The sequence below is a fragment of the Diplotaxodon limnothrissa genome, linkage group LG12, assembly GCF_057381915.1.
Source record: "Diplotaxodon limnothrissa isolate DT_005_m linkage group LG12, D_limnothrissa_male_GT1.1, whole genome shotgun sequence".
NCBI lineage: Eukaryota > Metazoa > Chordata > Actinopteri > Cichliformes > Cichlidae > Diplotaxodon > Diplotaxodon limnothrissa.
Window position 1 is genome coordinate 16721135 of NC_140607.1, and position 18155 is coordinate 16739289.

Sequence of the window (18155 nt, forward strand, 5' to 3'; positions counted from 1 at the left end):
GTGCATACATTCAAATAAAATATGTTTCCCTTTTTTTTTCTCGGTTAAAGTGTTTTTGCATCATCATACCACTGGAAACGCTATACTCCCAGGGAGAACAGAACAGCACTTAGGATACATAAAAATGCATCAGAGGAAATTCAATTTCTGTCAAAGTAATGTGATAGAAATGGACAACGTCTGAAATGCCTGGAAAACAAATGGAACTAACTGGTCGATAGCCTCCAGAGAGTCTAGCGGAGGTCACATCAGAAATTTGGTGTTGTCCATCCAAAACAAAACCCCAAACAAAGTTGTCATACGCATAAACACTAACATTTAGGACTTTGCATAGAGTGGCTTGTTATTTCATTCTATTAAGCCACGAGCCGAACAGAACAGTGCCATACACAGACTCTACCCATTGTGTGAAGTGGCCTACTATAGCGGCACTTGTCTCGCCACAATTGACTTTAATGATACTTATTTCATTGGCAATTTTCCCTCTTACATTGATTTGAATGGGCTGATTTGAACTGAATTTAGGCTCTGCAGCTGGAAGCTGTGGCGTTTCAACTATATTATGAACTATACAAATTTTCCCTTTGACTAAAATCGACTTTTAGTCAAGAGTTTTGCAAAGGTAATTTGCAACAGCAGGTCCCAACCTTAAATAATTTATGGCTGTATGGTACACAAGCAGAGGTTTCATCTTCAGCGTCTCTTATTTCACCAAGTGGAATAAGATAGGATGGGATAAAGCCATAGTTTGCTGTTTGAAATAATTTAACACAGGGAATTGAAATCACTTACATTTTTGTCATGTTCCTCTGCTCAGCTGCAGCTGTGTCTTTTAATAAGCATGCTGTACATGTCTCCCAAGATACACATTAATTAGCCTATAATTCCTAATCTAATCAGTCATGCTTAACCTTTTCGAGTGCCTGCCTGTGTGCGTGCGTGCAAGTGTGAGCATAAGAGATGCTCAACTTTATTAGTACTCACTCCACTGGCAGCGACCAGCAGAGAGTGATCCAGCGACCTTTGCACTCAAATGAATCTTGGGTTAAATGTTTCATTAACCAAAAACGCAGCTGAAGCAAATCTCCATCCAATTTACCAAATGACAAAGACAAAATCATCATCATGGCTCATTCAAGGTGCAATATAGATAACACTTTGGTGGCCAAATGGGCCAGATTCATGTGGGTAGAGCCCAACAGTCATTAGGAGAAAACTAAACACGATAAACAAACATGCTAGCATTCAAGTTTGTCTTCCCTGCTGTCAAGGTGACAGCTTTCAACTCTCTGAGCTCTTATTTGACCCACGAGAGTAAGCAGTAACTCACTCTGAACCCCCTTGCTGTCTCACTAAGCACAAGTTATTGCCTTAACTTTGAGTCTTATCTGTATCATTATTTCATATCCCATGAATTCATAACGATATCATCTATATTCACCATATTAGAGACACTTCTAAAAGACAGGGAGTGATTTCCCTCAGTAGTGAGAACCATGTCTACTATATCCAGATTTGTCATTCTCCATTTCACGGTCTTGAGCCATGTTGTCGGAGCCCAGTTATTTGACATATAGATTACGCACATCTCTGCACGCATCTGTCTACATGCTCTCTCGCTCTGCACTGCATATAAGTATGAGCCTATTTATAAAAGATAGCACAATTATAGACGCATGCAATTGTGTAAAAAAACCGCGATAAAATTGCAAATGCCTTATGAAGTCAGAATGGAGCAATTAAATACCCCTAGAGGAGCTGAATCATGCAACGTCAAGAAGAAGAAGAAAAAAAGAAAGCGAGGGGAGGATTTATCCACATTGCACTATTGTGGATAGACATAATATGAAGCCTCAATAAGACTTCACGTTTGTTTTTTTATTGAGTGCATCCACTGCTAATGTTTCTTTCTTGATTTCATGCCTTTTTTGTTTTATTATAAATGCCTTCATCCTCGCGAGCCTGCTACTCAAGCAACTGTAGCCTTCATCCAGTTTATGCATGCGATCTTCAGTGAGAAATCACTGCTAAAATAAATGGATGAAATTGCTCTGGTATTTGAAATAGATGCACGAAAGGCAAAAGGTTGCCATTTTCAGGTGAAATATACACTTCCACTTAAAAAACATTTGAGGAATAGTCTCCAGCAGCCACTGCAGCTCTAATTCAGGACAGTTTCTGGATACTCATGATGGTGGATGATGCTTTACAGTGTCCTCATAATGACAGCGACTTCATACTCGAGAAATGAGAATAAGCCTGGGCCGATATAGGCAGAATGAGGCTGATGTTGCCATTATAACGGCAAGCTGTTTTCCCTCTTGGATGAAAGCCTGGGCTGACAGTCAGACATCATTATGAGCCAGTGGCCTTGCAGTTTGTCACTGTCACAACCTCTAAATAGAGACTTTGTTTTCAAGATTTGTAAAGATTTATGACATTATGGGCACTATTTAGGCGATGATGCACAACAAAGTCATTTTATTTAATGTGAAGCCACTTTGTAAAATGGCAGATTCTGCTGCTTGTGCGCTTAGCTATTTCCTCAGAGCATGACTATAATACGAGACATTGTGGTTATTTTCCCTTTCAAATCTTTCTCCGGAAAAAACCCAGATATGGTGTGAAGTGTTGAAATGAATGGCGACATTCTCATCATCATTGCAGCGTCCACCCTTTGATCCCAAATCCTAAAAATCAGACCTCAAATTTCTGTGGTTTGTAGAACCCAAGCCTAGATGTCAGCCAAAAAAATTAATTGTCCTGGTGACCTTGCAAAAATTCTTGAATAAAGCATTCCCTGTGTGTTGGTTGCCTTACTGTGATTGAAAAAAGCCAAGGTATTTATTATTCCTTCATAATTCTTTCCTTGATCAGTTGCAGTTTTGGCCTCGCTTCCCTTCAGCTGCACATTGAACAGAACTGTAAAGAATCTCTTATGGAAAGAAGATGGTATTCATGTAAGAGGGATATTATGAAACACATTCATTGTTGCATTAAAAGCATACGCTTTTAAACACCGGGGCCTGTAGCACCACGTGGAATCAAAGACATACCACACAGCTCAGGTGAGGTCCCTATAATTTCACATACCGTGGACCAGAGGTTAAAGGAATATTGATGATTGCTCTGTGGGATAACATTAATTATGGTCCTCTATGACCGCGTGCCTTCCACTGAAATCACTCACCAGCAGCGCCCTCTGCTGGTCCACGGGAGCCCCCGCTTTATAAAGTGCTGCGATGCCTCGACACGCATGCAGTCAGTGGAAAAGAAGCGTTCCCTCCCTTCTTGAGCGCGCAGCTTTTTGAGGGAACCACCGGTGAGGGGGGAAAAAAACCAGTCAGCGTTTTGTAGCACTTTCAGATGAGTTCTTCTGCCTCCTTAGAGATACTGACATAGCTATCACAGACCGCTTTGCGCCAGTTTAAGGACTGTTTTAGGGACAATTTGTCTACAAGGGCCAACTGGAGCGGGCAGCTCTTATAATGCGGAGAGATCAAGTCTCAGTAGTTTGTCGGTATGAACGCAGCGCAGACGGACCCTGAATAACTGCTCTTACGGATTGACTGCTTGTTTGATTGCCATTTGATCTTTTTTTCCCAGTGTCAAGGAATTCTTTCCTTTGTCGTGATTAGTTCATTATTAAGATATAAAATAAAATTGTGGATTACTTTTTGGGGGATTCGAGGATATTTTCGGAGCTGCATGTTTCTTTTAAAATTTGAATGAGGGTTTTTTACAGTTATCCTGCGCCTGGGTCACGGATCCGGAGAGGGGAGTTAATCCTTGAAAAGGTGGAAATATTCGTGTAATTCTAGCACAACTCATCCTTCTTGCGGCTGAGTCCAAAATGAAGTCTGTCACTGTGTGGATGTGCGTCTGCACCCTTGTTCTGCTCCCAGGTAAGAAGTTCCATTTGAGAATCACTCTCAGCCGTGCACATTAGGACATTAGTGATGATGTACACAACTGTGTTATTTTACCACTTTAAAAAAATATTAATAATGGAGTTGTTGTAGAATAGCAGGTAATCAACTCTTTAAAAATAAAAATAAAGATGAATTATGTATAGCTGGCATCTGATGGCTTTCTTCTTATATTGGGTTTGATTTTGATTAGACTATGTTCGATTTTCACCCAAAGCTACAAACCGAACTTGGTCTATGCGAGTGAGTCGTTTGCAGCCCACATAACACACTCACAGCTTCCACAGTGAAAGAAGAGCTCATTATTGTAACGAGAAAACATAGCTTTCAGTCAGCCAAAAATATTGCACAAGATTAATATATATATATATATTATTTTTGCTAGTTGGTTGAACATGACGGAATCCACCACCACAAATCGTCATCGCCATCATTATGATCACATTAGCATTATCAGTATGTTCCCCCAAACGCATGCATTCGCATTTAAATGACATCCCTGACGGGCTGACTGACAGCCCCACAATAATTTAACGTTTAACTTTATGTAAGTCTTTTCTGACCCGCTGCTCTCCGGCTGATGCTCTTCTTCTCCTGATCTAAATGCACAACATCCCCACAAGGGGTCTCTCTTGTCATTTCACCAGAACTCTGTGTACTTAGCTTCGTGTGTGAAGGTGCATTTCAATCTCAAACTCTTGTCAAATGGCAACACTGGAGTCTTGCTCTGTGGATTACTGTTTACTCTGTGTAAGCTCATTTTCTGCTCACCTAGATGCAAATTAAGCGTAGTCCTTGGCATGATATAATTAGATATTATTCAGTGATCGGATATACCTTTGGTTAGATTTAATAAGAATCTGAGTCTAGTTCTCTTTTGCTGCATTAAATGCACCAAAAACCTGTCTCGGTAAGCACCTAAATAACCCGCTATAAAGTAAACGAGACATAGCAAAACACTGCATAGAGGAGTGTATGAGCAATGTGCACCGGAGGAATAACTAACTGGCTTGCTAAAAGATGCCTGGGCAGGTATGGGCCTATAATAGGCTGCAAATCTGGTTTGTTCCCACATACAACTTGTTGCATAAATGGAACAGAGGATAAAGCATGAAGATAGATAGACAGATACTAGCACACATAAAACACTAAACCCCCAAACATTAATTTGCAGTTTCTCAGTCACCATTCAGTTTTTACCACCACATATTTTTCTTTCTCTCCACATAGATGAGGCAGCAGGTTCCTGGGGTGTTCCCTCAGCTTTGCCCGTGTCTTTGGCTAACAGTGCTCCAGGATCTTCAAGCATCAAATCTGGGCCTGGAGCTCAGCCAGAATGGGTGAACTGCATCGAGGCAAGTGAAATGTGTAACCAGGACCCTCAGTGCAGCTCTTGGTACCGAGTTATGCGCCAGTGCCTTGTGGGTAAGGAGAAAGATGCCATGCTAGATAACAACAGGGAGTGCCAGGCTGCTCTGGAAGTGCTGCTGGTTAGCCCTCTGTATAACTGCCGTTGCAAGAGGTCCTTGAAGACGGAGCAGCAGTGTCTACAGATCTACTGGTCTATAAACATGGGACGCAATGAAGGTAGGAGGCAGGTGCTTTCAAGGTCTCACTAAATTCATGCTACCAAATTTTAACTGTACATTTTGTGAGCAATATAATAAAGGTCCACAGTGCCCCTCTTATCCCTCCTTCAGTTCTTTTGCGTGAGCTCTGTGGTCATGTACAGCAAGATGCAAGTAAAAGCAGCTGTTTATTATCCTTTGACAGATATGCAGCATACTTTCATTGATAGCTATATATGTGACTCACAGTCTAGAGGATTCTGACATGTATTTTTTTATGAATCTACTGACATCGAGTACCAGTTAGTTTGTTTTCCGAGCAAAGACAAGAAGTAACCACACCCACTGTTGATGCCCTATTCCCCAGCGCCCTCTTACAGGGATACCCAGAAGCCCCTGATGAAAAATATATGCTTTCCTACTTTCCACACCCTCTCAGATGTAATGGAGCTATAATGGAATTACATTAGATGGACATGTTATGGTAGACTTATTGGTTTTCACCTAAAGTGTTCCATTTTACCTTGTAATTACTTTACAGTCATATAGCACAGTGGGCCTTATGTGTCCACTTTTGTGGGACATAAAATCACACTCAAAGGCTGATTTGTTGAAACCCTTTTTTAAGACAAGCTTCCTGGATTTTGATTTGAGATATCCTACACCTAAAGCTTTAAAGTTGTGATACACAGAAATAGAACATAGAAAAACAATCCACACCAGAATATAAAATCAGAGAGCCCTACCTACATCTTTCCCCTCTCAGGCCAACGCCAGTGTGATTGGACAAAATTAAAAAAAACATCACTTACATCACTTAAGACTCAAAGTACCAGAATGTCCTCCAGTTTACCCATTTTACTGCCATGCCTTAGTTCTTGTTTGGTCATTTTCCCTCTGTACAATACTTCAACAGATCTGATTTGAAGATTTCTGCAATTGACCAAAGTTTACATACAGAATTAATTTCTTAAAACATAAGAAAAGAGGCCGAACGCGTGCAGAAGCTTAATACCCTCTCAGATTATATCAGTTACCATATACTCAAAGTTTCGTATGTGCTTTTCTTGTCCAGTGTCACTAAAAGTGTGTTTCTCATTCCACATCAAGGGTAAAAACCACGCAAGCCTTATATTAGGACAAATCTGTCTGCTGGAGATGCACCACCCTAGAGATCACCCTAAAGGGGAACCCTAACCCAAGTGTGACATTTGTTAATACATGTGATCAAAGTCTATTTGGCAGATTCCAAGCGTCCATGTAAGCATGCAGCACATAATGTACTCAGCTGTTTTGACACGTGGGGTAATGATGGAGACATTTCAAAGTCTCCGAGCTTTGAGCATTTTGGGCTTTTGTGTGGTGATCTGTGAAGTGATTCGCCAGGCTGACTACTCATAGCGCCAGTTACACTTCATCAGACTTGTGGCAGCAGAGGGTCCCTGACATGAATTCAAGGGAAATGTGATGACATGGATGTTCCTCAGGCCCTGTGTCTCGCTTCCTGTCTTCTTCTCTTTTTCTAAATGTAATGATCTTTCTGTTCTCCCACTGCGCCTCATTTATGCCCCCACCTTCTCCTTTCCCCAAAAAATAGCCGCACCAGTCAATGGGTTTGAATGCGTCATGTAAGTTGCCTGGGCTGTCAAGAATAGAGACCTCCCGTGCCTCCAGTGTGTCCTTCACAGAGCATGTGCATCTGAAGAATACTTTCAGCGGTGACCCATTTTGGTCCTGTCACCCTTAGAGATAAAACCTGCTTTAACACAAACAAAAAGCTCTTACAGTGCAGCTTTAATCTAATCACGATCCACTGTGCAGTCAAGCAGGCTTTTGTTAACTGGAAACAATCTGTGTACAACATCCATCTCTGGAAACAAACATGAAAAGCTGAATCCCAGCAGACCCTCATGAAGTGGTGCTAAACCACTTAAAAACTGTGTGGATAAAACAGGATGGTTTGTAGCTTTGGAAAATTTCTTTGCTGCATTAATACGGAGAGACAATTGGAGAAGAGAGAAACATCTGAATAGAAATGGACTTGGATTCAAAGAAATGTAGCCAGACAAGGTCAAAGGATATGAATGGCCAACAGGAAGAGAGATGAGATTTTTAAAGTGCTGTGTAATTTCTACTGATGTGACGAGCATGGATACGGCATAGAGAATGTGTTTAATACTTTGTCAATACACAAAGGTCAATATATATATCTCAGAAAGTGTAGGAATCGATAAAGAAATCTTATTGTAGCTAGAATTTGCTATGTTTTGCATGAACTGTGTTAGCCAGGGACATGAACTTGGCCTGCAGGCTTGAGAGCTAAACCACTTTGTCAGTGAAGAGAAAGCTGATGAGGACCAAGGATGGACTGGGATTGACACAACATCCTGCTCTCCTTTCACAAACCTCCCACAGATACTTCACTGCCTCAGGCAAGGTTAACCCACTATCCCAGCTTTCTGGGAGTAAAGACCTCTTGTCAATATATCATTGTAAATATATAAATATAATTATATATATATAATTTAAAATTAAATGTGTGGTCTTAAGTCACAAAAGACTGTTTCGTGATCCCAATACCTGACAGTGGTTTGATGCACAGCCTAGGATCTGTGACCCTCTACTTACTTTAGCCCTCCATACGAGTGTCTGTGAAGTAATTCCAGGGATGTATTTAGTTACATCTACAGTAAGTAACTGCTTTGAAAAGGTTAACTTAGAACAAAGAGTTTTTTTCCTCTACTGCTCACCAGAATAAAACATATTTGTAACCAAAAAGCTTTTTGTTCACTCTGTTGAGTCAGTTGCATTTTCTAATGCTTGTAAATGCCTTGAAAGGAAATGTTTTATCTTTGTACTTTATAGATCATAGCAGTATTATTGCTTATCAGCTATATGAGTGAGTTGGTCTACCTTACCAACAGGTTCTCTGATATGGAACTGCTTGGAAAATGGGAAATAGGTGCTGGGATTTATCGAAACATGCAGACATACTTGAAATACAGTGGCAAAAGCAGAGTTTTTACAATTCTAACAAGCTTGAAAGTCTATATTTGGTATGACGACCTTTATTTGTCAACACAGCCTGAACTCTCTTTGGCAAGCTTTTTTTTTGTCATTTATTTCTTTACGTAGTCTTCAAAAATAGATATCCTGGCTTCTTGAAGGACATTCACAGCTTTTTTGGATGCAGGTTGCATTTTGTTTCATTCTCTGTCAAGAGGATCCCATACTGCGTCAATAATGTTCAGATCCAGATTTTTGGGGAGGCCAATCCATGACTGATAGTGTTCACTTGTGAGTTTTCTTTTTCTTTCCAAGTATGTTTTTACTGCATTGACAGTATGTTTGGGATCTTTGACTGTCACTGTTGTAACTAACCCTAACCCGCACAACATGTCGATATATATGTCAGGTTTTTGGCTCTTTGGGAATCACTTTGTTGGTGTTAAAATACCAGAGCAATACCTACAAACCTGAGAGAATAGCTCAAAGAAGACATCGTTTGTGCAGAGATCGTGTCCTTGTGCCAGAGAGGCTGACCAGACAGCAATCAACACTCAGGCCCAGCAAAAGCATATTAGCCAGGAAGGGCTTTACTCACTGTCCATTATGGTTTGTTGCTAAAAGACTCCAAATTGGTCATCCCAATGGTCATGCCTGAGAAGCAGTATGGTGGCCAGGCATAGGCAGACAAATAGGTGAATTGGTGAGAAACAACATGTCTCAAAGAACGTGTGATCCTAGTAGAGCTACTGTTGCCCAGTGAGCTTCTAGGCAGGCCATGGCAGAAAGTGGCTGGAGATTTGTTCAACTTGAATGGCAGCAACTATTAATGAGCCCATATACCCACACTTTTGGAGTTTTGGTATTTCCTTGTAGACTTTATTTGAAATATCAAGCAAACTACCTGGTTTGCATTTGTCTTACATTCTTAAAATCTACTAAAAATTGTTTTGTTTCACTCTCAGCTGTCAGTTAGTCCTCAGGAAACCATAAACCACCAAATGCAAATTTCAGCATCAAAGTCACAGAACCACTAAACTTATTAAAATTTAGCCTCTACAACACATGAATGTGTGGACAAAACTTAAGCATACACACACAAACACACAAATCGCTGATATGTGAAAAACCTTTTTGATGTGTGTGGAAAATATCTGTGTGTGTGAGAGAAAACAGACCTCAAACCACTGAAAGAAGCATGTCTGCAGACATAAAGATAATGAAGAGATGCTGCTGCTGGGAAAGTGTACGAAATAGATAAAAATCATTTCATCCATGCATATGTGTGTTACTGAGATGAAGACACAAACATGTGAACGTCTCTTTCTAGAATGGCAGATTATGAAGTCAAAGAGAAAAAGACTTCAGCATGAAAACAGTGTGCCTGCCCAGCATCCACACTTTTGAAACTCTGTAATCTATTAAATGTGTGTGCTGCGACGTTATTTCGCAGGCAAAGACATACTTTTGAAATTGCACTTACATCTTAAAGCATTTTCATGCTTTTCATGTTTTGGTTATTAAATGTGACTGTTCTTTACTTTTAAAGAAAGATAGGCCATTGTAACACTTGAAATCAAAGCTGGGCTGTATGCAGCTACCTTGGATCTAAATGGACAGAGATCAGGTTAAAGAAGTCTGAATTCAATAGTCAGAAGATGCTTTGACTGAAATATATGAGGCCCAGTCATGCTTTATAATCTCATCTTTTTAGAAATCTCTTTAACTAGCAGCATATCTAGTCTTGTCCAAGATATGCTAATATGTAAGAATTTGTACCAATGTGAGACGAAATGGAGCTCAAACCACTGAAACCAACGTGTCTTCATACAGATAATGAAGACTAACGAAGAGATGATGAAAACATAACATAAGATAAAATGGTGCGTTTTTATCTGTCCAGATACTTATGGCCTAAACCAGCGGTCCCCAACCTTTTTTGCACCACGAACCAGTTTATGCCTGACAATATTTTCACGGACCTGCCTTTAAGGTGTCGCGGATAAATACAACAAAATAAAACTAGTACCGGTACCGAAAAAAAGAAGATTTATTCATAACACACGTGAAAAGACCCAGGAAAACCGAGTTAACGATAAAAACGATAACAAAATAACGCTGAAAACCGATAAAAACCCTGAAAACCATACATTTCACACCTGAGCCTCAACTCTCGCGGCCCGGTACCAAACGACTCACGGACCGGTACCGGTCCAAGGCCCGGGGGTTGGGGACCGCTGGCCTAAACTGTATTTTGTGTGGATGGTTTACACGTAGGTCTTAGATGGATTAACAATTATGGTAGCTACCTGTTAAGTCAATTGTTGAAAACAATGTAAAAAAGAAAAAGTTGTGTGAGAGTGTGCGCAGTCACTCACACACACACACACACACACACACGCGCACGCACGCACACACACACACACAGACACACACACACACACACACACACACACACAACAGACAAATATTCTGTTTTTTATTTGAGATTCCTGAGTTTAGACATTTAAAACACATAATTCCACTCTTCAAGTGGTTAAAGAATATGAGCTTTCAATATTCATTCAGATTTTTTGACATTATTTTTGTCATTAGTCAGCTTTTTCTAATGTATGTTTAAAAGATATTCAGCTACTTTCCAGCTTTGAAACTTCTTCTTCTGTGTGAATTTTAACTTTCTAACTGTTAAGCACTTTGACTTTCAGGGGACTGATTCTGTGTATTTCAGCTTATTCTCTAATTTATTATGACTTTAGGTTGCCGGTCCGAGCCCCGGCTCAGACAGTCTCGGTCGTTGTGTCCTTGGGCAAGACACTTCACCTACCGCCTACTGGTGTTGGCCAGAGGGGCCGATGGCGCGATATGGCAGCCTCGCCTCTGTCAGTCTGCCCCAGGGCAGCTGTGGCTACAACTGTAGCTTGCCTCCACCAATGTGTGAATGTGAGAGTGAATGAATAGTGGTATTGTAAAGCGCTTTGAGGGCTCCCGAAAAGCTCTATATAAATGCAATCCATTATTATTATTTATTTTATTTTTATGGTGCACAGTGGCTGTGGTCCTTATGGCCAGTATTGGGTTACATCAAATGTAGTAGACTAATTTGCATTTAAGCTCATGATGCTTAGATTAATTCACTGAATTACACCCCTATGCCATCTGTATACAGTCTAGTGTAAAGATAATATACACTATACAGTGTAGGAAGTGGAAATCAGGCAAGACAGAATTTCTGTACTTTTGTAACCAAAATATAATTTTATGTCTGTTAAACTGTGTTATCTTTGACATTGATGTAGATTCGGGTAAAGAGATGGGAACAAACTGTGTGTTTTTGTGACAGGCTGCTAGTAATGAAGTGTCTAAAAACTGGTTCTTTGCTAAGTTATCTGTTGTGCGTAGACACAGCACTGCTTCATCGCATAAGTGAGGTGAGTTTTCTATGATTCATAGGTTAATGTCAAGTGGCTTAACAAACAAAAGAAAACAAATATGCCTCTAAAAGTGTGTGTGTTTGCACCTCCCTGAGAAATTAGTATTGGCATCAGCATAAAGAATGTAGACCTCATTAATTACAACAACAGCAAGCACTGATACATAGTGCTTATTTTCAACAAATCTCTTACAGTGCTGACAGTTTGGGGCTTTTACTGCCCTCTACATCTGGTTTCATAACTGCCTATCTCTTGTATTGAAGATTATTTTGTTTGACTACATTGGACTTTTCATTAAACTCAAAAATCTTGTACAGTAAAGCTGCTGCAGATTCAGATATTAGATTTGTGATACATATTTAATATGTCTGTGAAGGTTCTCAGTCATCCAGGTCATCGCAGTCAAAGGAGCTTGCAAAGAAAAGCGTCTGGACTTCTTTAAGTTAGTTGAAGACGTTTCACCTCTCATCCGAGAAGCTTCTTCAGTTCTAAGGTCAAATGGTGGGGAGTCCCAGATTTAAACCTAGTGGGAGTATCCCCCCACTAGGTGCGGCTCTGGATCGTGGCAGAAATCGTGGAAATCCAGATGGTAGCCAGTGATAGTACTTTTTGTCTAATAAGTGTTACTGTGGGTGATATTTGATGCTTCTCCTCTGTTGTTCAAACATTCAAAAAATATGTATCTGCGTGATGATGTGGGGGGATACTCCCACTAGGTTTAAATCTGGGACTCCCCACCATTTGACCTTAGAACTGAAGAAGCTTCTCGGATGAGAGGTGAAACGTCTTCAAGTAACTTAAAGAAGTCCAGACGCTTTTCTTTGCAAGCTCCTTTGACTACATATTTAATAACTTCCAAGATTCATAGTGAAAGCGTGTTCACGACGGTTCCTAAAATTTTAGGAAATTTGAGAAATTTTAGGACTTTATTGTCAGTAATCATATCATATTTAGGGAATAGCATAACTGGTCCTCAAACTTGACACAGTAATGTTGTTTCTTGTGTTACCTAAGTCCTTCAGTTATCTGTAAAATGTGCAGAGGCAAAGCCATCAAAAGACCTTGGTTTGTGTGGGAGAAAACAAGCTTCTCAACGAAGGTCACGTTTTTCATCACTGACAGTTGAAGCCATCAAATGTTGGTGCGGCTCTGGATCGTGGCAGGAATCCTGGAAATCCAGATGGTAGCCAGTGATAGTACTTTTTGTCTAATAAGTGTTACTGTGGGTGATATTTGATGCTTCTCCTCTATTGTTCAAACATTCAAAAATATGTATCTGCGTGATGATGTTTTTTTTCTATAATAACGATGTAGACTCACTAACAAAGAAAAAAGAAAGAAAACACCAGCTGCTATGTGTTCACCTTGGATTCATTGAGGACAATAAGGGAATATTGGATGTTTTGGTTTGTTTTTTTAGTTAACCAGTAGCCAAGCAACAACAGTCAGTAAGTGTAATGTCTGGTTTGTGCTGCCACATATTTCAGACTGATGATGGGGTTCATGCTTTAGCCCTCAGTGTTAAACTGTGCGACATCCACCCTTTCGCACTTCTCTCACATAGCTCTGTCAGCCTTAAAACTGAAAATGTCAACGTATTTGACACTATACCCAGAGACTTTAAAGTTAAACATTGACCAAGTCAAACCCAGACTCACCATGAGATAGCCTGACGGAAAGGCCGTCAAGCTGAAGTATGTTCTGTGTCCATGAGATGTGACTGTAAATTACAATCCAAGTGAGTGTGACCAGTGTTTCAAAGTTGACAATGCGTGAGAAAAAAGTGTGCCGAGGCTGAGAAAACATACAAAGCGCCTCGACAAAGTGACAGCAGTATGATTCATAACCGTCATCTAGTGCTGCTTGATGTGTCTTCTTGAAATATCAGCAAGCTGACACATCTCAGCAGGTGTTTAACTACACTTCTGAAACATTTTACATTTCACACCATGTCCTTACCCTTGTGAATGTGGTGGAATAACAAGGCCATGAAGCTAGAATGTGGGGCCACATCTCCCATTATTCTAGTCTGCCTCCATTTGTCTTAAAATCTTGAAAATCTTTTTTCAGTGGTAGGGTAAATGGTGTCATGTTAATTGTGTTTTCTCACAGAAGATGGCAGCTGAATTCAATGCATCAGTGCAACTGTCCTTAATGGATAATGGATGGATTCTGCTCTGAATGGGCCCGTGTCAGTGCAAGGCGAGTGAATCTGTGCAGGACTCTTGAATCCATAAAAGAAGTAATTAAGAAAGAACTGTTGGCTGCTACACAGGGGAATATTGCATAGGTGGCTCTCAATTATGCTCCGGGGCTCGTGTGAATATTGCACAATTGAAGATTTAAACAATAAGTTCCATACCTCTAACATACACATTTTTTCCCCAGCCTCAGCTGTGAAATCACGCCCTGGCCCTCAAAGCAGGAGCCTTTGTGAATATCATTCATAGCAATTTAATTAGCTAACTTTCTCTTCAGTGAGAGGAAGGAGTGCTCCATTAGTTTGTTCCAGCTCATTGTGAGAGGAGTCTTTACATGAAATGACGAGAATGCCGCAATTTTGCGGAGTGATTTATTTTCTCCACTTTTATGAACGTCAGCATTGCAAAGGTCACTTGCTTAATATGTCGCTACATCATTCTAATGCCACAGGGCGGCCCCTAATGCTGCGGGACGTTACACGAAATGGACAGTGTGAGAATGCCGTGGACATCATGGTAGACTTCGGTGGTGAAGAGGAGTAATGGAGAGAGCAAGAGAAAAGACAGGAGGCGAGGGCAAGAAGCGAGGACGGGATGGTAGATAAATGATGAGGGGGCAAGGAAACTTAAGAGAGAAACGGAAAAGGAGTGAGAAGAAGAGAGAGAGCATCATGGAGGGTGCTACAGGAGGAAGGGGGGTGGCGGTTGCAAAGGTACACAGTATTCCTGGGTGAAACCATCATTACTATGAGCAATGGTGGCAGTCACTGGCCATTACCTTAGCCATCCACTGTCATAAGCAGAACATTTTTCCAGCCTGCCCTGCATGTCAGGGTATACGGCGAGCAGGCTCTTGCATGCTGAATGTGTCCTCTTTGCTTTCTCCCTCCCTGAGCTGGAGACCCATACGGTACTCACTAGGTAGCCGCTTCATCATCAGAGGAAGGGACCTGTCAATAGATCCTGTGTGTGATCAATACGGTCTTTCACAGCTTCCCCTCCTTGTCCTTTTCATCCTTCCTTCTCCCCTAGCATCTTTCATCCCCAAATGTGAAAGGGATCAGTAAAATAGGATGACAAAACAGGCACTGTTTGTCCTGGTAAATCTGTCTAATGATTTTCTATACTGTAAGGTGAACTGGCCGAAAATTACTCCCATTCACTTTGAGCCTAGTATAGAGTGTGACAGTGCAGCTGAAATGAGGGCCGGGTAGTGGGGTTTAGATTAGCCTTTTATAGCGGAGTGAGTTCTCTAGGTTCTCTATCAGAGGCGGGAGTGAGTGGCGGGGCTTTCTGCTCTTTGAATACTGTCATGATGTGGGCATTAAGACTCACTCCTGCAGAAAGGTTCACAGAGGTGCTGAATGAATGCGCATCATAGAAGTCAACTACAAGGCCTCTTTTTCTCTCTATCGCTCGCCTTTAACTCTGCTCATAAAATAGCTACTTGCGTTTTTCCCTCTATTTTCCATATAGAGGAATTTAAAGCAGAAGAAACGAGTCGTATGTTTTATATAGCCATACCTTACTTAATAACCAGATTGTCTATACAGCAGCTCTAAATATCTTTACAGTAAGTATTTATGTTGCTTCATATTGAGTATTTAAGTCTTACTATTGTAAAATTGGAACTTGTATCACCTACAAAGTGTGTGAAAGGATTAGTCACTGTTTTTCCCTATCAATATTCAACATTTAGCACCTGGTGCCAAGCATAGGGATGATTTAGGTACGTGAGAGTGGAACGCTTTTTTTTTTTTTTTTTTTAATCAACATTGCATTCACATAGCCAAAGGAAGGGCTGAAAAAACTCAACATTCATTTTTTTTCCTCTCCTTTTTTAGCTATATTTGCCCAACACGCCATGCTGGATTGAAATTGTGACTTGAAATATTATTCTGAGCTAATACCAATATTCTATTTGTATGGTTTGAAATTGAGTTTAAAATGTCAATATAACTTCAAAAGCTGAGCTGTTAACAGAATATACCCTTCAACTTTTGTTTTGTTAAGTGCAATTTTTAAAAAATGCGTTTGTGGTACAACTTGTCTTTGTCGAGATGAACACATAATAGGAGGAAATATTAATGCATTTTATTATAATGTGATTTAAAAAGGTGTTTTTTCTTATTAATTTATAAAAGTATTCTCTAAGATATGAAAGGAGCCCAGGCTGGCACGCCTAAACTCCACAGGCAGCTCATTTACAAACTTTTCAAGCTCTGACAGCAGAGGCTTGGTTACATGCAAGCTGAGCATGTGCAGCAGCCTGCAGAGCTCTGCAGAAGACGTCCAGCTGTGCTCCAGGCCGTGCAATGAGTTTGCAATTAGTCTAAGATATCGTTTTGTTGCATATTCTTATTATATGAGTGGGAGATAATATGTGTGCAGTGTAAATGGGTGTTTCCTGCAACACAAACAGAGAACAAGGTGAAATGAATATTAAACTGATGGACAATAACTAAAGGGAAACCATTAAAAACAGATGGTGAACGACTTCTAGCTTCTGGCCATAAACCATTTGCCAAGAATGTCACGAAAAAACCATAGGATAGTTTCCACCTCAAGAGTTCAACTTCATTGATAATGCATATGAAAAGAAAGAGTGATGGTACCTAATAGCTTTGTAAGACCCCTTATGGCAGCTAACAGCCCTGTGAACCCACCGGAAGGCATTATTTTTCTCATGCTGTAACTAGGGAAGGGCTGATTGTCTTTCATGCTCCGTCCTGTCAGAGCAAATGAAGTCAAACGGAGGCTTAATTACAGCGATAACTTGTTGCCCTGCGGCTAAAAAACATCTGATCACTAAACAGCTGGGAGGAATTTTCTATTACTTGATGAATGCGTAATTGGGTCCAGGGTGACTGTCAAAGAGCAGTTTTCTTTAAGTACAACAAGGCCTCCTGCTGTGGGATTTCTCAGTCCTAAGGGTGTGTGTGAGATTATATTGTGTTTTGCAGTTTTATGATTTAGTACGGCTTGTACCATCCATTAGCTGCAGCTACTGTTGTGGGTTCACATTATTCTTCCACCAAGGCAAAAGCTGAGGTGGATGTATGCGATCAGAGCGATCTTTCTGTCTGTTTGTTCCTAGTAAGATTACACAAACCTGTCAAAGTGAATTTAATGAGCCATGAACGTAGAGCATAAGCCGAAGAGGATCCTACTAAATTTAGGCGTAGATTCAGATCGCTTTTAAAAATGCACAATAGGGTATTGACCTTGGTGGATCTTGATCTTTGTGAGTGCCCTTATAGGATCAGTACAGTACACACTGCACAGACACACTGTAAAATTTAACGTGCCTAAAATGGCTTGACTCTCGGCTGCCTGTGAAGCTTTCCTACAGTGTAAGAAGCTGCCTGAACAAAATAGTAAGCAACCTAATAACAAGTTGTTTGCTTGTGGCAAAAGATAGAACATGCCTTTTTCCATTTGGCTCTGTTCAGTGCAAAGCATTCGATTTTTCTGTACATTATTTCCTTCTTTTTTCTTCTTTTTTTTAAATGCACAATAGCGGTAGGTGCTGCTAAAAAAACATGGAAGGGTGGTAAAGGTGGTTGTTTGCTGTGTAGGTGGTAGTCTTGAACTCTTGAAAGGCTTCAGAGCATTATAGCTTTTGAAGGTAATTGTTGTAATTAGACATACTGCGAGATCTCAAGTTCTGGAACCTCCCGAGTCCTTCTGTCTTGATAGAAATGTAAGGACAAGCATGAACAGAGTTGTGAGTGATGCAACTGTGGATAAAAAACACAATACAGTACATCAGAAAGCAGAACTTAGATTTCTCTATCTCCATGTTATCTATCTATCTATCTATCTATCTATCTATCTATCTATCTATCTATCTATCTATCTATCTATCTATCTATCTATCTATCTACCTACCTACCTACCTACCTACCTACCTACCTACCTTCCTTTCTATCTTAGAGTGAATATGTGTTTCTGTATGGACACTTTGAGGATTTAGGTAGTTTAGTCTTTCAAAGGGTTTTCTGCCCCCAATTGTGCTGC

The 18155-nt window shown here is 40.4% G+C and overlaps 1 protein-coding gene across 1 annotated transcript in view; it reads left to right on the forward strand.

The window, feature by feature from the left end:
- Positions 1 to 3333: 3333 nt before the first annotated feature.
- The window catches only part of LOC146621084 (GDNF family receptor alpha-2-like), a 67840-nt gene continuing 53018 nt past the window's right edge, over positions 3334 to 18155 (forward strand). The window contains exons 1-2 of the mRNA XM_085368116.1: positions 3334 to 3905; positions 5160 to 5516. Coding sequence (XP_085224242.1) covers positions 3854 to 3905; positions 5160 to 5516 — 409 coding nt within the window. The 5' untranslated portion in view covers positions 3334 to 3853. The remainder of the gene's footprint in view (positions 3906 to 5159; positions 5517 to 18155) is intronic.